The sequence below is a fragment of the Talpa occidentalis genome, unplaced genomic scaffold (genome assembly GCF_014898055.3).
Source record: "Talpa occidentalis isolate TD23 unplaced genomic scaffold, MPIMG_talOcc4v2.1 talOcc4.16, whole genome shotgun sequence".
NCBI classification, from domain to species: Eukaryota; Metazoa; Chordata; class Mammalia; order Eulipotyphla; family Talpidae; genus Talpa; species Talpa occidentalis.
The window spans coordinates 82,664,332-82,684,026 of record NW_023601653.1 but is presented as its reverse complement, the minus strand read 5'-3'; the positions used below and the strand labels follow the sequence as shown (position 1 = coordinate 82,684,026).

Here is a 19,695-nt window from a genome sequence, read left to right as displayed (position 1 = left end):
CTTCCCAAAGGTGTTGCTGGCCTTCCGTAGACTGCAAGAGCTCCAATATATTCACAGCAGACACATTCTGCCAGTGTGATTTTGTCTAGGTGGGGAGAGATTTCTGTTGCTTCCCAACCCTTCGTCTTCCCAGAATCTTCAAAACTTATGTTAATATTTAATAACTTATTAATAAGCCTGAGGTACCACTCTATCATTTATATTTAATCAAATTTTAACTCAAAAGAACGAATCCTGCTCATTTCATTGTCTTTAAACCTTTTTAATCAGCCACACACAGGCATATTTTCCAGGTCAGACATAGGTTACAAGAGGATCACCAGGGACACTGGGAGACGCGGCCACCAGTTAAGGGAATAAGATAAAAAATTCATGTTTTCTGAATTCAAAACTCAGACATGAGGCCTGACCAAAAAAAATTGAGAATGATGTGAAAACTCTTATAAATACATAAAAATTAAATTCAAATACATTATAAATTTAATACATTGACTTTACTATAAAAAAAGGAAAGCTCTAAACAGCACTGTCCCCAGAAAATGAAGTATATGTCCCCTCACACACGCTGGAAGAAGAGAGACAGGGAGGCATTGAACGCGGAATGAATTGTTACCAACTTTCACTCTTCGCATGTTTTTCTGATCATGACAACATAAATAAATGTCCCATAAAGAGATCAGTACATTTTTTTCACATTTAATATATATACTAACAGCGGTGAACTAACATCATGCAAGAGCACACTTCACAGGTTCAATCAAATCTGTAATCACTTGTAACAAAAACAAATCACAACAATCAAAACCAAACACAAGTAATAAAAAACAAGTACAACGTAGAAAATACAAAAAAAATGTCATTTATTTGCCTTATTTACCAAATGGAGAGCTACAAAGATATATACATTTCTGATCCAATGCTAAAATCGGCATTTTCTTTGCCTTATATTTATCACCTACATTTTACACATTTGTCTACTTTTGAATCACATTTTCTTCATGATCACGGAAGCTCTGTAATATAAGACAGTCTTCAGATATTTGAGTAATAGCGATCGCGGTTTTGAAAGTCCCTGTGAGCATATCTTGCGTAAGTCTTGTTATGTGGAATCCTTCCAAAAGGCTCATGATCGTTGAAACAAGATTCAAAAACTTCATCCACCGCCTTTTGAGCCTCTTCTCTGCTGACATTCCTAACAGCCAGGATAGAAAGAATGGCTCTGTCGCGCACGCACGTCTAAGGAGCAAGAAAAGTCATGTGGCTTTCATTTTATATGAAAAATCATCATGCAAAAACACTTTACATATATAACATCTGAAGCACAATTGAAATTAATTTCTTCTCATGTTTTTTATTCATTTCTGTCATCCCAAAGGAGAAATCTAACTCAAATTATGGCCCATGTTTAGCTCCAAAATTATTTAGGTATAAATAAGACTCATACCACTGTTTCATCTTCTCCGAAAACATAAGCAGAGGTCATGAAGTTCTAGGCAGTGTCCGCCAGATAAAAACTCCCAATTTGCAAAATCACCAAAACAAAGTCGATAAATAAGGTTGATTGAATTTTTAATAAAACTTATCAATTTAAAATATACTCGACACATCTCTTCCTTAAATTTCCAGGTGACCAATGCTAGGGTGAGTCCCTTTCGTGAGGGGTGCACTGGAAGCAACAGAAACCACACGCAGAAACACATAAAATTTGAAGGTGGGCCTCCTGGTGGCGCAGCGGGTTGAGCACAGCGCTGTGCAGCTGTCTGCAGCCTCTGCAGCACGGGTTCGATCCCAGCAAGGAAGATACCCACATGGCATGGGAAACCTCTCCTGTCTCACCCGCTGCTCCCCCTCAGCAGTGTCTTTGGTCCGTCTGCCTGTTCTGCTCCCCACTCTCTCTGGTGAATCCTCTCACCCTCCCAAGCCTCTGGCCTGTACCCCAGTTCTTGTATAAATAAAAATAAATCTTAAAAAAAAAGAAAAAAAAATTATTTAAAAAAAAATTTTTTGAAGGTGTCTGGGTTTTTCAGAGAAAAAAAGCTGTTCCCCCACCTCCCAGGGCTATTCCTGTTCTTTGATATTAAAGTTCTCTTCCTAAATTACCTAAGTCACACAGTAACAGATTAGAATTTCTCAATATTCTGTTTTAAGAAACAGTCGGTCCTGCCATTCTAATTCTTAGAGAGCTTTTGATCCACTTTTTTCTCCTCTGCCCATAGTAAACAATGTTTAAGTGACTTTTAACCTTTTTATCAAAAAATAACCACACACTCTGCATCCTGTCAGTCACTGATTCTAGCTGAATCATCTTGCCTGGTTTTGGGCCTTTGGTTTTATTTTCTCTTGTTTCCCTTCCGTGGATCACAATCAAGTCTGGGCCAACGCAAAGCTTGGCTACTGCATCCCACAGCCCTCAAAGGCACATTAATCCACAGCCAGGACCCGGTGGCATGAGAGCTGCTACTTTCTGTCTCAAGAACAACGCTACAGTTTCAAAACATAAGTCCAGGACTGCCAGGACAAAAGTAAGACAGACTGTGATTTCACCTCCATCCCTTATCTGCTCCTCTCCAGACACGTCCTAAAGCAAGAGCACAGCTCTCTTCACTGCTAAACTCTCTCCGTCAGTCACACAGCTTGCCCATAATTATAAAGTGAAAGTAAATCCCACCTATTGACTTAAACTTTGTATTCGTCCCATATATGTAGTTCTTTCAAATTTCAGTTATGAAATCTACTTCTCATGTCCTTCTTATTCCACTCGAGGCACTCTTATCAGTTATTTCACGCCAGTTTTTACCTGATGGTGTTGTTTCAATCCAAAATGTAGCCTGAATATTTCATTGATAAGTGAGCAGTCTCCACTGAGGTTAGCAGCTCGCACCTGTCACGACCACAGAAGGCAAATGAAAAGAAAGTAAGTGTTCACACTCGAAGCCTTTAAATCAACTGACAGTTTTCAAAAGTCAAAGAATATGAATGCAGCGTGTTTTTCTGAGGACAGAGTATCTATAAGACTTTTATAAAGAATATTAACTCTACTGACTCAGTAAAGTTTTTAAGCTAAGGGGGAAAAAAACAGATATCCAAGAGCTATGCCAGAAAGTGACAAACACACTGGCCTGGGAAGCATCGCCCGCCAGACAGAATTTTCAAAACCTCAGCCTTCAAGTCTATGCTGCTCTCTGCAAGATTCCAGAAGGACTTTAAGAAAGTATTCTTCCGGGCCTCCCCTGGTGGCGCAGTGGTTGAACGCTGGGCTGCGAGGCTGCCTGCAACCTCTGCAGCACCGGTTCATTCTCCAGCCACCGGCGAGGGTCCCACAAAAAAAAAAAAAGAAAGAAAGAAAGTATTCTTCCAAGGGTTCTCAAAGTGAGTTTCAATGAGAGCTTAAAACAGAATCCATCAGTAGCTGCACTTTGAGCACTTTGAGCCCTGGCCCAAACACTGGAACTTTCAAGACCTTCCCTTCAACTTGAGTAAGTTAAGTGAATGACCACCAAAGTTTGGACTGTCCTAAAAAAAAGTTAAGTGTGCAAAACACGAAGGATCAAGGACATCCTGGGGCAATGCTCTGAGCACAATAGCTTGAAATTAGGACATTTTTTCTAATTTCCTGTATTTTAAGACAAAAAGCAGCTTTAATAGGTGAAAAAGCCTTAGAACTATGCACATAGATTCTACAGTCAACCCAGCCCCATTTTTTCTAATTCATTGCAAACAGAATGACACATTCCTTGTCACTTCGTCAGCAACATGGCCTGGTTTGGTTCCTCTGAAGAGCACCAAGTATTTAACACACTTTAACTAGCTTGCAGGCATTCATTTTCATAACCCCACGAGAGAGATCTACTAAAAACACAGATTTCAGTCTCGTCTCCAAATAATATAAGTTATCGTTAGATGCAGTAGGGTTGCTTATTCATTTCAAGGGAAAGAGAAAAATCTGTTATAAAGTATAAGGTTGCGGGGCCTCCCTGGTGGCGCAAGGGGTTAAGCACCACACTATGAAGCTGTCTGCAGCCTCTGCAGCACAAGCTCAATCCCCGGCCGGCCAGGGAGTGACCCACATGGCACGGCAGACCTCTCCTGTCCTGTCTCGCCTGCTGCTCCCCTCAGCAGTGTATTTCAGTCTGTCTGTTCTGCTCCCCACTCTGTCTCTGGGGAATCCTTGCATCTGCAACTCTGGTCTGGACCCCAGTTCTTACACGTATAAATAAATCTTTAAAAAAAAAAAAAGAAAGTATAAGATTGTAAGTATTAGTTTTTTTAACTTCTCAGCACACTGTACCCTTTAATCAATGAAATGCAACTACGAAACCCATATGCCTCCATAGAAGGAGAAATATATGTTTGTACTTCTGAGAAAAATCCAAAGTGCTTAATAACGAACATCTTTTTGTATTGTATTTTTTTAAAGATTTATTTACTTATGCACACGAGAGCTGGGGTACAGGCCAGAGATGCCGGAGGGTGAGAGGACCCACCGGAGACAGAGTGGGGAGCAGAACAGGCAGACTGACTGAAATCCACTGCTGAGGGGAGCAGCAGGCGAGACAGGAGAGGTCTGCTGTGCCCTGTGGTTGCTCCCTGGACTGCCGGGGATCAAACTTGTGCTGCAAAGGCTGCGGATTGCTTCATAGTGTGGTGCTTAACCCCTTGCACCACCAGGGAGGCCCTGTATTATATTTTTTTTTTTAAAGATTCATTTATTTATTTATGCAAGCACTGGGTACAGTCAGAAGCGCAGGAGGGTGAGAGAATTCACCAGAGCCAGAGCAGGGAGCAGAACAGACAGACTGATGAAGTACACTGCTGAGGGGAGCAGCGGGCGTGGCAGGAGGGGTTTGTCGCACCATGTGGGACCCTCGCCCGGTGGCCAGGAATCGAACTGGCGCTGTAGAGGCTGCAGGCAGCTTCCCAGCCTAGCGCTCAACCGCTGCGCCACCAGGGGAGGCCCCCTGTATTATATTTTTGACACTAAATGTTGCACCACAGGGCAAGCAAGGAGCTTCACCTACAGAAGGCAGCAAAGAAAATGAGGAAGAACCAGGTTATATTCCTGCCTCTGCCACTTACTAGCTGTGGAATCTAAATAACTCCTTCTACATATATAAACGTTTTCAGTTCAGGGGATTATTGAGATGATTAAATAAAACCCAGCAGCAGAAAAGAGAGCGCACACAGCTCTCATAAATGTTGTACATTTTCACATAATAGAATTTATTCCATAAGTAAAATAGTTTAATTAAGTTTAATTCAACTTAAAGTTGCCATCACTATTGTTAGGGTTTAGAGGTTATATGTAAGACAATTCTAAAAAGAGACTTAAAGTGTCTCTTGTTGATTCTCAAAAATTATATTCACAAAAGAACACCTGGACCCCTATGTTTATTGCAGCACTATTTGCCATAGGCAAAACCTGGAAACAACCCAAATGCCCAAAAATAGATGATTAGATCAAGAAGATGTGGTCCATATACACCATGGACTATTACTCAGCATTCAAAAAAGATAAACTCATGCCATTCGCAGCAACATGGATGGAGCTAGAAGGAATGATGCTCAGTGAAATAAGCCAGAAGGAAAAAGAAAAAGATCAGATGGTTTCACTTATAGAGGGAACCTGCATTTTACATCAGTGTAAAAAAATAACAACAGTACACAACACAACAAAGCAAAAACAGACAATTGTAAACCAGAGACATCCTGCAGGGGAGGAGGCAGTAGAGGGGTCAGAGGGAGGGAGGGAGGAGCCCAGGGGACTGAGGTGATGGTGCACGGGGGCCTTGGGGAAGGAAACTCTACAGGGATGACACCTGAGGGGGTGGGGGAAGCACACATTGTTTAAAAATGAACAATGATGTAAAAAACAAAAAAATTTAAAAATGAAATTTTTTTTAATTACATTCAATAGCTAAAAACAAAAACTCAAGGCTAGCATGGAACTAGGACGGCAGGAAATGCAAATACACTTAACTAAATTCTACTTGAACAAAAGGCTCGGAATGTTCCGAGTGGGCAGAGCAGCTTCAGCAAACTCACCTCTGAGCAGGCCAGATGTTTGACATCGGTGAACCAGTTGACATGAGCTCGACAATGGTCAAACGCGTGGATGAGCTCATGGGTGACCACGCGGTTCATGTGGGCCTGGCTGCTGATGTTATTCTGGCACAAGACAATCTAGGAGACAGCAAAGGAAGAGAAGCCTGGTTACTTCTGAAGTCCGCTCTTAGTCTGTAGACCCCCCCTTCTCTCTCACATGAGGGGGCCCATCTTCTAACACACCCCTATCCCTCCTTCATCAACCCCTCGAAGGCCTCAAGGCCCAGTCCCAACTACACAGCCCCAGTGAGCCTCCCAGTGACCAACTTCTCCCCTCTCCGTCCTCCAGACAGAGCAGCACTCAGGCTGAAGACATTTATCCACACACCTTCCTCGCAGGGCTGTTTCTACCACGGTGTCTAGGGTGCCAGCATTATGCTAAGAGAGCGGACTGAGGAATGAAGCAGACAGATTCAAATTCTAGCCCCATTTCTTACTAACTTGGTGACCTTGGGAAAGTCTCTGTTCCTCAGCTGCCTGGACTCTAAGCAGTAGATAAACAGAATACTGACTTCATAGACTTGTGAGAACTAAATGAGAATATATGTGAAACACTTATTATTGAGAAACTTTTTTTTTTTAAAGATTTATTTATGCATACAAGAGCTGGGGTGTAGGCCGGAGGTGCGGGGGGTGAGAGGACTCACCAGAGACAAAGTTGGGAACAGAACAGGCAGACGACCGAAATATACTGCTGAGGGGAGCAGAGAGCGTGACAGGAGAGGTCTGCCGTGCCATGTGGGTAGCTCCCTGACCGGGGATCAAATTCATGCTGCAGTGGCTGTGGACAGCTTCACAGTGCTGAGACTAACCCCTGCGCCACAGGGAGGCCCAAGATGGGAATATCCTTGACAGAACAACACACGCAAAGGGCAAAGGAAGACCAAAAGAACAGAGCATTTGAGAAGCTAACAGCAGGCCCATATGGAAAGTGGGGTAAGCCCTGAGCTAAAACTGGAAGAAATGAGATAAGACTGATAAGGCCAAACCAGGAGATGCCCTCTGTACCCTGAGAGCAATGGGGTGTCACTGAAAGGGGGTGATGAAACGGGTAGGTGTGCTTTGCTTTACTTTGCTTTTACCCTTTGGCTCTAGTTGGAAGGCTCAGCAGATGATCCACACTGGACACAGAGAGACCAAGTGAAAGCAAATGAAATATTCTGGGCAAGAGGAAAGGATGCCTGAGCTAGAGTAGTGGGAGCTGATAACAAGGGATTTAGGTGCTAGTGGATAAAATTTAGTGATGAATAGAATATGAGAAGGAAATCAGAGCTATCAAAGATGTTTTCTAGATTTCTGACTTGGGTAACAGGTTGATGACACCACTCACTGAGCCATGCAAAACTAAAAGACCAGGTGAGTAGAGATGGGAGATAGTTAAAAAATCATTACTTTGGATTTGGATATGTCAGGTGTGAGATGCCTTTAAGACACCCGAGCAGAGGTGGGTGTTAGAGGGACACGTGGACATGTGGAGGTGGATTTCGAAAGAAAGCTCTGATCTAGGAAAATAAAGGCGATCCCCTTGGCAAAATACAGAGTGAGAAAAGGAGATTCAGCAACAAGGATTAAAAGATTTCAACATTCTGAGAAGGGCTGACAGTGGAAGGCAAGCCAGCGAAGGCGGAACCGGAAGAGTGCCGAGTGCTGGAAACCAAGAAAGGCAAGTGCCTGCCATTATCTCAAGAGGCAAGCAAATGCACAGCGCACGGCCTGGCGACTTTGCTCTTTAGCAGACAGCCAGCAGCACCTCTTGCCCCTGTGCACCAGGAGAGAAGATGAAGAATACTGCAGCAGCTTTCTTCCTATCAAAACTGGAAAGAATCGATATTAGATTGGGCAAAGTATAGCACAGACATACAGTGGAATACTACACAACAGTGAAACTGATAAGCCAGTGGAGACAGGACACTGTGGAAGAATCTCACAAAGCTAAGCAAAAGAACCAGGTTTTACAGAAGACTGTCTAGTGTCTGTTCCGTAAAACTACAAGTATTACAAATCTCAAAGTATTCCAGTATGAGACTTAAAAACAGGCGCCTAAATTACACACTGTTGGACTGTATACATGTGTGTTAAAAAGCACTCTGAAGGGCCTCCCTCGTGGTGCAAGGGGTTAAGATGCAACCTATGAAGCTATCCGCAGCCACTGCAGCACAAGACATAACTCACAAATCTTATTTAAATAATGTGATCTTAAAATTGGTAAAAATGGTTATGAAACACTCTCACATATACCAAGAGGGCTACTGCCTGACACTTCAGAGGATATCAACTGTGCTTTTTTAAAGGTCATTTTCAGTTAAGATCCCTGGCCAGGGAGCAACCCGCATGGCACGGCAGACCTTCCCTGACTCACCCGCTGCTCCCCTCAGCAGTGTACTTCGGTCAGTCTGCCCGTTCTCTTCCCCGCTCTGTCTCTGGTGAATCCTCCCACCCTCCACACCTCTGGCCTGTACTCCAGTTTGGGGAAGAAAAAAAAAAGCACTCCGAAATGCAGGCAATACTGGCCCACAGTATAAGGAAGGGAGATGGAATGTAGCCCGAGAGGGACACACAGCTCCCTGAAGTCCTGACAATGTTCTATTTCTCAGTTCACAGGGGTCCATTTAATCAAGAGGACTGAAGATTTTTACTCTTCTGTCTACATGAGATACTGCACAAATATAAATTTTAATAAAAAAAAAAAAAGACTGCCCTGTTGTGTTCAACACTGCTGGAAAGTAAGATGAAGGTTCAAAATGCCCACCCTACGTAACGCCAAGAGGAGAGGAACTTACCCAGACCCATTCTGAGAGCTACAGATACTGTGATTCCAGATTTACGAAGGAGAAGACGGAGAACAAGGAAAACAATCTGGCCAAGCCCCCAGCTCATAAGCGAGGGAATTAGGATTTGCGCCCAAGTCTATCTGATCGTAAACTCTGACCCCCTCGTGCCAGTGCTATCTTACTTCTTCCCAGGAGTACCGAGCAACAGCTATAAATAACCAAACTATCAATAAAAAATTCCCAGCAGGAAAACTTACGTGTAGTTCCATGTGGGTCATGTACTCGAGATGGAAACAGCTGCTGCTAACACCTTCATCTACCCTGACACAGAACCCATCTGCGCCCCCAAGACTCCCTCAAAACCTTCCAATGACTAACAACAACAGCCGTGTTGACGGCTTGCTGTGGGCCAGGCGCTGTGACAAGCACTTTACAAGAGAGACATCAATTCATTTTCATAAGCACTCAATGCAGCTGTAAGATACACAGTGGACAAACACAGCTACAAGACACACAAGATCGCTCCACGTACTCTACAGCTGAGAACTCTCGCTACCCTCGGAAAACTGTTCAAAGGTAGATCATTTCTCCCTTGGAAGGGGAAACTAAAGTTTAGCATTCAAAGCCTCCCACCACATGGCTTACCTTTCCTCCCAATCCTATTTCCTATTCCCCACACATCCGTGCCCTCCAGCGAGCACATCAGCACTCCGTTCCCCAAAGATACTTGGGCTTCCTAACACACCAGCTCCGCTCGTGCTACGCCTGCTCTGGAAAGCAGTTTTTGTCTCCGCTGCACCCTTGCTGGATCTGTCAACGCCTTTCAGTCAATCACAGCACCTGTGCCATTGGCACCCCGATAAGTAATCGTGCCCACATAAAATCATTTGACCTCAGATTTACAGTCGACTGTGTTCCTGCCTTGTCTCCCCTGTGAAAGTGTAAGCTCCGTAAGAGTGAGGACCGCGCCTAACTCATTTTTTTTTTAAGATTTATATATTCATTTACACAAAAGCCGGGGTACAGGCCAGATGCGCAGGAGAGTGAGAAGATTCACCAGAGACAGAGCAGGGAACAGAACAGGCAGACTGATGAAATACACTGCTGAGGGGAGCAGCGGGGAGACAGGAGAGGTCTGCTGTGCCCTGTGGGACCCTCGCCGCCCAGCCGGGATCGAACCCGCGCTGCAGACGCTGCGGACAGCTTCACAGCGTGGCGCTCAACCGCCTGCGCCACCAGGGGCGGCCCTAACTCATTTTTTTAATCCTACACAAAGTCTACCAAACAGAATGCCTGGAATGTAGGAGGTGATCTGCAAATATCAAGAGAGATAACCAGAGGAAAGCAAACAAGCTGGCAAGGGTGCTTACCTGAGAGGTTGAGGCATCAAAACCGCCACTGACATTTCCACTACAATCTTCACAAGAGAAGTGTCTTTCTCTGTTAACAGCGCTGCGAGACAAGAAAGAATTTAAGAGACAATGTCCAGAAGCACCAATGCGCCCATGTGAGCCCATCACACGTCCCCTCCACCACTAACACTCGGGCTGTTGGGGAGCAACTTAGCACTTTCAGGACTCAGTTTTCTCCACTATAAGATTAAGAGACTGTCTCTGTGAAATCTATCCTCGTTCAAATTCTTTGACATAATTCCATACAGCGTTTGGCCAGCTGACATTAAGCCCAATAGGGTCTTCAGTCCGAGTCGATACTGGAAGTGTTCTGGGGTGCCTGTCCGTGGGCCAGAATGTGAAGCAGTGGACCCCAGAAGCCACTTCCTCCAATCCCTGGAAGTTAAATCCCTAGGAAGCTCCTGCATAGCTCGCTGAGAATTCATCTCCAATAAAGGCAGGGCTGAGGCCGGTGTGGCGGAAAAGCCAGGTTGGGTAACTACTTACAAGAAAGATTTTGAGTATTGTCTTTCCTGAATACCTGAGGTGAGTGGTAGAGCCAGAGATTTAAAGATAGAGCAGAAGATTTCCAAAGGGAGCAAGGCCTGCCTGGAGAGAAAGCAGCCGATCACCACCACCTACATCTGGAAAAGGTTTGTGGCCTGAAGTCAAACATCTTTAAGTAGTTCCAGTTTTTCATTTGCTTGTTTTTGTTTTTAGCAGAATATAGAACAGCCCTTCAAAAAGATTTACTTACCAACCAGAGTGCTTCATGGCGTCAAGTAAAAGTTTGACATACGGATCTAAAAAGACATTGACTCAATTCAGTATGCTAATTGGGAAAAACAGGGCCAATTAAATTATCCAAACAGTCTGAGATATTATCAAGACATAACTCACAAATCTTATTTAAATAATGTGATCTTAAAGTTGGTAAAAATGGTTATGAAACACTCACATATACCAAGAGGGCTACGGCCCGACACTTTAGATGCTATCAACTGTGCTTTTAAAGGTCATTTTCAGTGAAGCGATCCAGCACACTGCACTAAAGTAGATACCAAAAGATCGAGGTGATTTGAAGCCACATCCGAGAAACGAACAGCAGCTTGGTGTCCAGATGAGAGGAAGCCCCGCTTACTGGTCAGTCCCCGCCAGGAACACTGGCCCATCCCGAGTACCACTCTCTTAAACAAGACCTGCTGACCGAAGCTCCGTGACAGGGGAAGGCAGCTAGAAGAGCAGGGGACCATGTTCGGCAGAAAGCAAGAAAGGGGGCTCCCTGGGGGCGCTGAGGTTAAGCGTCAGCACTGTGAAGCTGCCCGCAGCCTCTGAAGCACGAGTTCAATCCCCAGCCAGGGAGCTGCCCACAGGGCGCAGCAGACCTCTCCTGTCTCCCCGCTGCTCCCCTCAGCAGTATACTTCACTAGATCTGCCTGTTTTGCTCCCCACTCTGTCTCTGGTGACTCCTCTCACCCCCACCACACACCTCTGGGCTGCACCCCAGCTGTTGTGTGCATAAATAAACAAATCTTTAGAAAAAGAAAAAAGAAAGCAAGGAAGGATTTGTAGATTTGGAAAAAAGGAAAGAAAACTTAACTAGGAGCACAGCAGTCCCAAGTATTTGTAGGGGTGCCAGGTGGGCACAGACTCCACCAGTACTTCCTCAGGGGCAGAGCAAGGACCAAACAGCAGAAGTAACATGGGCCAGATTTCGGGTCCGTACAAGAAATACTTTTTCCAGCAATGAAAACTGGTGCCAAAATAGACCAGTAGCCTCAAAGGGCCTCGTGGAACAGGGAGCCTGTTTCAAGAGAGGTTTGTCAGTTCTCTCTGGCCAGTGAGGGCCCAGAGGCTAATGTGCCCTACGTGGGTGGACAGGCCCGGGTGACTCCTGAAGACCCTTCCTCTGCCGAGGGTCTAGCACCTGGGACAACCACAGCAAAGTGCAAGAACCCAAATGCCTTTAATATCAACTTTGCACATAGGATCTTTTCCGAGAGGCGCACAGGAAGTCACATGACCCAGCCCCAAAAAGAAAAGGAACCTGGTGGCACAAGGGATTGAGCACCGCACTATGAGGCCATCCGGGCCTCTGCAGCACGAGTTTCAGCCCTAGCCAGGGAGCTACCCCCATGGCGCAGCAGACCTCTCCTGTCTCCCCGCTGCTCCCCTCAGCGGTGGATTTCAGTGGATCTGCCTGTGCTGCTCCCCACTCTGCCTCTGGTGAATCCTCTCATCCCCTGGATCTCTGCCCTGTACCCCAGCTCTTGTATGCATCAATAAATAAATCTTTAAAAAAAAAAAAAAGGAAAGCAAAGCAGTTATTTAGAGCACTAAAGGCAAAAAAAGAGGAAAGTAGTGGGGGAAGAAATGCAGGTGTGGCTGCTGCTGCGTCAACCCGCGCTCTGAAGAAGGCTCGCCCCAAACAACCATCGCTGATAGCAAGTGTTCCTGCCGCATCACCGGGCGCCCTGCCGGGGCGCTGCTCCTCGGGCGGCCGCAGGAGCTCTGCCGCTTGCAGCGGGTTTGAGGGTCTGCAGACCCCGCCCTGAAACGCTGGGGTTTGTCCGGGGAGCACCGCGGCCCGGCGCCCCCGGCGCCCCGGCGCCCCCAGACGTGCTTCGAGGAAGAGAAAACCAAGGTCTCCCCAGCGCTCCCGCCGCCCTCGCCGAGGGGACCCCGGAGGGGACCAGCCGGCCGCGGCCGCGCCCGGGCCCACGCCCGCCCGGGGCGCTGCGGGCCGCGGGGTCCCAGGGGCCTGCGGGGCCCGCCCCCCGGATCCCCCCGGCCCCCCGCCCCCCCCACCCCGCGCAGCAGCGGGAACGAAACCAAAACGGACGCGCGCGCCGGTGCGCACAGGGAAGACGGCGCAGGAACCACAGACACACAGGGACCCCCGAGCACAGCGGCGGCCCCGGGCGTCCGGCCCACGGCCCTGGGGCTCCCCCCACACCCGGGCCCCCCACCGGGGCCCGAGGAGGGGCGCCCCGACCCCCACGCCCCTCCACAGCGGCCGCGGGGGTCCCGGCCCCCCCGCGCCCCCCGCCGCCCCCGGCCCCCCCGCGCCTACCGCCCCCCCGGCCCCCCGGCCCCCCCCCGACCCCCGGGGCCGACCCCCCGGCCCCCCGTCCCCCCCCCCGGCCTACCGGCCTGCACCGTCCTCCGCAGCAGGCGCGGGCAGCGCGCGCCGGCGCCCAGCGGGCCGGGCAGCAGCCCCCGGGGACCCGGGCCCGGCGCCGGCCGCTCGGCGGAGGCTCCGCGGGGCGCGCGCGGCGGCGGCGGCGGCTCCCCGGCCCCGGGGCCCTGGGGGTGCGCGTCCCGAGCCCCCGCCATGCGGGTCAGCGGAGCCGGGCGCGCCCTTCCGCCCGCCGGGGGGCGGGGCGGGCGAGGGGCGGGGCGGGGCGGGGCGGGGCGAGGGGCGGGGCGCAGTGTTGGGTGGGGGCGGGGCGGAGAGCTGGGCGGGGCGAGGGGCGGGGCGCAGTGTTGGGTGGGGGCGGGGCGGAGAGCTGGGCGGGGCGAGGGGCGGGGGGAGGGGCGGGGCGCAGTGTTGGGTGGGGGCGGGGCGGAGAGCGGGGCGGGGCGAGGGGCGGGAGCTGGGCGGGGCGGGTGACGGGCGAGGCGGGGAGAGGGCGGGGCGTGGTGAGGGGCGTGGCTATAGACGGGGCGGGGCGGGGCGGGGCACCGTGTCCCCCGGGGGTACGGGGAGCCCGAGCGTCCCCGCTGCTGAGGTGTAATTTTTTTTTTTTTAAAGACTTTTTTTTTTTTTTAAAGACTTTTTTTTTTTTTTTTGATAGAGGCATGCTTTATTTATTTGTTTGCTGGTTTGTTTGTTTGTTTTGTTTATACATGCACTGGGCACAGTCAGAAGCGCGGGAGGGTGAGAGAATTCACCAGAGCCAGAGCGGGGAGCAGAGCAGGCAGAAGGACCGAAGGACACTGCTGAGGGGAGCAGCGGGCGGCAGGAGAGGTCTGCGCGCCATGTGGGACCCTCCTCCGGTGGCCGGGGAGCAGCCGGGGATCGAACCGGCGCCGCAGAGGCCGCGCGCAGCTTCGCAACTCAGCGCTCAACCGCTGCGCCACCGGGGAGGCCCTGAGGTGTAATTTTTGATTAAATCCGCCCCGAGGCCTCTTTTATTCGCAGATCTCACTGACTTGCCGGGCGCCGACGTGGCTGTAGTTCGGGGAGCACGTGTGACGTGTCGCCGTCACCCCCCAGCGAAGCCCCAGCCCCGCCCTGCCCTGCGGTCCCCCCTCTCGGGCGCGGGTGTCGGGGCGCGCCCTCCGCGGGGCGGGGAAGCGCCGGGCCCGCCTCGCCTGCGCGCGCTCCCGCAGCCGCGCCCGGGGCTGCCGCCCCCCCCCGGGGCTGACCGCGGGGCGCGCGGGGTAACGGGGGGGGCGCGGGGGGTCCCCGAGGACGGGGAGGCGCGGGGGGCTGCGCGCGGGCGGTCCCCGGGGAACGGGGGGCGCGGGGGGCTGCGCGCGGGCGCGGGGGTCCCGGGGAACGGGGGGCGCGGGGGGCTGCGCGCGGGCGCGGGGGGTCCCCGGGGAACGGGGGGCGCGGGGGGTCCCCGAGGACGGGGGCGCGCGCCCCTGCGGTTCGGAGCAGTTGGGGGGCCGCGCGCTGCGGGGTTCGGGCGCGCGGGGGAGACGGAGTCCCCAGGAGCAGCGTCCCCGCGGGTCACCGCGCGCCCTGGGCGCGAGGCCGCCGGCTGCGGGGTGCGGGGTGCGGGCGGCCCGGGGGGGCTCCTGCTGCTGCCTGTGGCCCAGGTCTCTGGGTTTCGGCCTCAGTGACTCTTTTTTAAGATTTATGTTATTTTCGCACGAGCCGGGCGCGGGCCTGGGGCAGGGCCGGGGAGGCCCCACCGGGGACCCAGCGGGGAGCAGGACCGGCCGCTGGACGGAACCCGCTGCCGGGGGAGCGGCGGGGAGCGGCGGGGGCGGGGGTCTGCCGCGCCCTGGGGGTGGCTCCCCGGCGGGCGGGGGGGGCGGGGGGCGCGAACCCGCGGCGGAGGCGACGGACGGCTCCCTGCGCCGCGCGCCCGCCTGCGCCACCGGGGAGGCGCTGCCCTAGTTACTCCCGAGGGACCCCGTTCCTCATCCTCGGCGCCCGGGGGTGCCGGACTCGGGGCCCAGATCAGTCACCAAGGCCCCCCGGCCTCGCCCCTCCCCGGCCCCTCGCTCAGCCTCGGCGCAACCGGCAGTTCCCAGCGTTGGTGATAACGTTTCTCCGTGCCTGACCCTTTCTTTCTTCTATAAAATGTGCAAAATTTTAAAAGGAAAAGGTAAACGAAGCCGGTACCCCACCACCCCGGGGTCATCTCGCATTTTCATGCTCTGCCTGGCGGCTTCCTTCTCCGCAGAAATGGTTTTCACGTAGGTCAGCAGATTTGGGGAGGGCCCTTGTGTCTGCTTGTTTTCATGTATAATTATATTTTTCATATCTATGGTAAAATTCCGTTACTAGAATCTTAGCAACACAACCCGGGCCTGAAGCCGCCCCGGCGGCTGCTGGTCGTGGGCCCGAGAGGCCGAGGCGGTGGACGCGGGCTGAGGCAGCTCTTTCAAGGAGTTCGGCTGCGGAGGAGAAGGTTGGTAGCCGGAGGAGAATGGCCAGTGCAAGGAAAACGTTGGGATTTGGGGGAAAATGGTAGAAATGAAAAGATCATCCCAGGAGAGAGGCTGACTGGCCGGGTGAGTCGCTCAAGAAAGAGAAGGTGACGCCATAGATGGGGCCCACAAGCCGGGTGAGCTGGGGGGCAGAACTGGGAGCCAGGATGTCAAGATCAGATGCATGTAAGGGTTAAACAACTGTTCCAGACTGGTGAGAGAGCAGCCACAGTATATATAAATGGACAATAGGCAGATTCAGTCAAATTAGAAATAAATATAAATAGCATGTTCAATGCCTACTGCATTGGCGAGGATTAGAAAGAAAATAATGTTTTGGCCAAGGGCTCAGTACACAGGTGCTGCAGGTGGGAATAGAAATTGGTGCATCTGCCGGCCCTCCCTGGTGGCCCAAGGGTTAAGTCTCAGCACTGAAGCTGTCCACAGCCTCTGCAGCACGAGTTCGATCCCAGGCCAGGGAGCTACCCACATGGCGCGGCAGACCTCTCCTGTCTCCCCGCTGCTCCCCTCAGCAGTGTGTTTCAGTCAATCCGCCTGTTCTGCTCCCCACTCTGCCTCTGGTGAGTCCTCTCACACACACACCCGCGCACGTTAACTCTCTTTTTATCTGATGCTGCAGGTGCTAGTGACCCCATGCTTGAGCAGACAGGCCCCCTTTGCTACCACATGGAGACTTGCCTAACATGGAAGCTAAAGAAGGCAGCCTGGAAGAAAGAAATCACGTCCTGATGACATTATCTGAGCCCAGGGATCTTGACATGCCTGCAGATTAGCTTCACCTCTGAGCTGATGTTAAATGAACCAGTAAACTCTCTTTTATGCTTAGACGTGGCTTTATCTGGATTTTTCTCACTTGCTACAGAATCCTACTGTAGGTATCCATCATTGAATCAACATGACTTCTGTTTCCTCTATGCTTTATTTTAATGTACTGCTCGGCAGTATATTCTACAACCCCAGCCTTAATCCCAATAGTATTTTAAGAGTTCTTCATTATTGTTTGCTTGTTTTGGAACTAAGCAAAATTATTCCACATTCACTGAGAGAGAAAAAAAATATTAAAATATCACAAAATGGGAGGGGAAGAATTCATAAAAGGCTTATGTAAAATCATATATTACAATATATGATGGCAAGAATAATAAACATAGGGTGGTAATGGAGTAGAGACAAACAGACATGGAACAGAATTCAAAGTCTGCGTGTATACAGGAGTATTTACTACATTGAACATGTGGTAAATTAAGAAAAGACTAAGGCAATAAAGTATGAATTAAGGGACAATGACCTAGACTTGGGGAGAAATGTAATTAGATCTTTACCTTATTTATCACCTCAGGAGAACTCCAAATGGATTTATGACTTATAATATTGAAGCCAGATTCTCAAAACATACTGGTTAGCATGTAATTGGTATAATCCTTAGGAATTTATCTGCTAAATTTTAAAATATTAATGCCTTTGACACAAATTTTCAACTATAAAAATTTCTCCAACAGAAACACAAACTATACCTATAAAGGGATAGAGAGAGAGATAGACAGAGAGACAGACAGATAGATAGATAGAGATAATAGAGCTTGGGAATATCAAAAGTAATAGACACATGTTGATAGCAAAGGTATAGAATATCGCTCTACGCCATACAGTCTCAAAGGGGTGACATCATAACCAAGCATGTGAAAATTTGTTCTTGGGGGAGAGGAGGACCAAAAAATCTTACTTTCTATGTATAAAGCACAGCTCTGCGCACCGTACATTCACAGATGTATAGTCTAGATGTGATTGAAATTTCACGGAGGGGAATGATTAAGAAAAAGTCTTGGGGCCTCCCTAGTGGCCTAGGGATTAAGTCTCAGCGCTATGGCCACAGAGGCCTGAACTCCATCCCCAGCCAGGGAGGTGACCACAGGGCGCAGCAGACCTCGCCTGTCTCCCCGCTGCTCCCCTCAGCAGTGGATCTCAGTCAGTCTGCCTGTTCTGTTCCCCACTCTGTCTCTGGTGAGTCCTCTCACCACCCCCCACCCCTGCACCTCTGGCCTGCACCCCAGTCCTTATATGCATAAATAAATAAATAAATGTCTTCAAAGTCTCCTTAGGGAGATAATAGTCGGGGAGGGGGGAGGGAACTGGAGAAAAACTGATCTGTATAATTCATTATCATGCAACTGTTAAAACAAAAAAATGAGGTAGCTGTATGTATAGTGACAAAAGAGTATCCCCAACATGCAGGAAGTTTTAGAAAAAGTTAGCTATATATATGTAAACTGTATACATAATACATACCGTATATATGAAGTCTTAATGATGTTCCTTTTGGGAGTTAAAATTACAAGATCATTCAGTGCTGTTTAGTATGATGTTTACATTTTTACAACAGTGTTATAAGATAAACTAAGAATAAATAGCAATTGAGGCGAATATTTTCATAGTCTTGTGAAGAAAGGACTTTTTAGATATGACTTCAAGTCCCAAAACTATTAAAGTTTAGGTTAAGCTACAAAAATGTTTTAAATTACTATATGGGAAACATACACACATAGGACACACCATAAATGAAATTGATGCAATGAGTCGAGAGAAAATATTTGCAACATAGATGAGAAAAGGTGTATGTCATTCATACACAAAGAGTTCTTACATGTGGACAAAAAAGGTGCAACACCCTAACAGAAATCCTGGTAAAGAACATGAACAAAGAAATAATAGTCACCCCATAGATGACTAACAAGCATATGAAAATATTTTTATTCTTGCTAATTAAGAAATACAGGTAATCCCAACAATGACATAACATGTTCTCATTAGGTTAGCAAAGCAACACAGGCTGGTGTTGGCAGAGAGAGAAGCTACAGCACTGTCAGTATTAAAATGTGATCTGGGGCCTCCCTGGTGGCGCAAGGGGTTAAGACGCAGCCCAATGAGGCCCTCTGCAGCCACTGCAGCACAGCTCGATCCCCGGCCAGGGAGCAACCCACAGGGCGCAGCAGACCTCTCCTGTCTCCCTGCTGCTCCCCTCAGCAGTGGGTTTCAGTCGGTCTGCCTGTTCTGTTCCCCACTCTGCCTCTGGTGAATCATCTCACACTCCGCATCTCTGACCTGTACCCCAGCTCTTGTGTGCATAAAAAAAATAAATAAATCTTTAAAAAAAAAAAACTTTCTTTAAAATGTGATATGGGGGGCCTCCCCGGTGGCACAGCGGTTGAGCGCTGGGTTGAGAAGCTGCCCGCGGCCTCTGCGGCGCCGGTTCGATCCCCGGCTGCTCCCCGGCCACCAGAGGAGGGTCCCACATGGCGCGCAGACCCCTCCTGCCGCCCGCTGCTCCCCTCAGCAGTGTACTTCGGTCCTTCTGCCTGCTCTGCTCCCCGCTCTGGCTCTGGTGAATTCTCTCACCCTCCCGCGCTTCTGACTGTACCCAGTGCTTGTATAAATAAATAAATAAATCTTTAATTTAAAAAAATGTGATCTGCATTACTGTCATCAGCAGGAATACTTCAGGAATGTCTCCCAAGTGATAAAAAAAAAAATGCATGTATAAGAATGTTCATTACAATATAAAAAGTTAGAAAATAATTGACATAAATAAGATACTAACTGTACTTTTGAGAAAACTTCAGCTCATACATAAAAACCCCACTAAGAAGGTCCAGAAAGGTATTTTTATATTTTCTTTTCTTTCCATGCGCTAATCTACGCTTCCCACTTTAAAAAACAGTGATTAAGTCTTTTCCAATAATAAAACCCATTTAAATGACAAAAATCAAAATGAACATGCATGTGAACAGCCTGTTGTGTACAGA

At 49.3% G+C, this 19,695-nt stretch overlaps 1 protein-coding gene and 1 long non-coding RNA gene across 3 annotated transcripts; one reads left to right on the top strand and one right to left on the bottom strand.

Annotated features, from left to right (window-relative positions):
- Positions 1-252: 252 nt before the first annotated feature.
- Positions 253-12,614, bottom strand: ATP23 (ATP23 metallopeptidase and ATP synthase assembly factor homolog). The gene is made up of 6 exons (XM_054696737.1): positions 11,223-12,614; positions 11,022-11,067; positions 10,244-10,325; positions 6,043-6,180; positions 2,798-2,881; positions 253-1,236 (listed from the first exon to the last, which is right to left on the bottom strand). The coding sequence occupies exons 2-6, from the start codon at positions 11,036-11,038 to the stop codon at positions 1,033-1,035; spliced, it is 525 nt and encodes a 174-aa protein (XP_054552712.1). The 5' UTR covers positions 11,039-11,067; positions 11,223-12,614; the 3' UTR covers positions 253-1,032.
- Positions 12,615-15,319: 2,705 nt separating this feature from the next.
- LOC119248499 (uncharacterized) lies at positions 15,320-16,783 on the top strand. Of its 2 annotated transcripts, none has more exons than XR_008552355.1 (3): positions 15,320-15,640; positions 15,732-15,855; positions 16,515-16,783. It is a non-coding gene; the product is annotated as an uncharacterized LOC119248499 (long non-coding RNA). The 2 variants fall into 2 exon arrangements; XR_005125931.2 differs by having other exon boundaries at positions 15,320-15,644; positions 16,515-16,782.
- The last annotated feature ends 2,912 nt before the right edge of the window (positions 16,784-19,695 follow it).

What these genes read in the sequence shown, in the direction of transcription:
- ATP23 (XM_054696737.1), bottom strand. An exon ending in TTGATGCCTCAACCTCTCAG is followed by an intron (nt 6,181 to 10,243) that starts GTAAGCACCCTT and finishes GCTGTCTCCTAG; the next exon opens with ATTGTCTTGTGCCAGAATAA. An exon ending in GATTGAAACAACACCATCAG is followed by an intron (nt 1,237 to 2,797) that starts GTAAAAACTGGC and finishes CTTGCTCCTTAG; the next exon opens with ACGTGCGTGCGCGACAGAGC.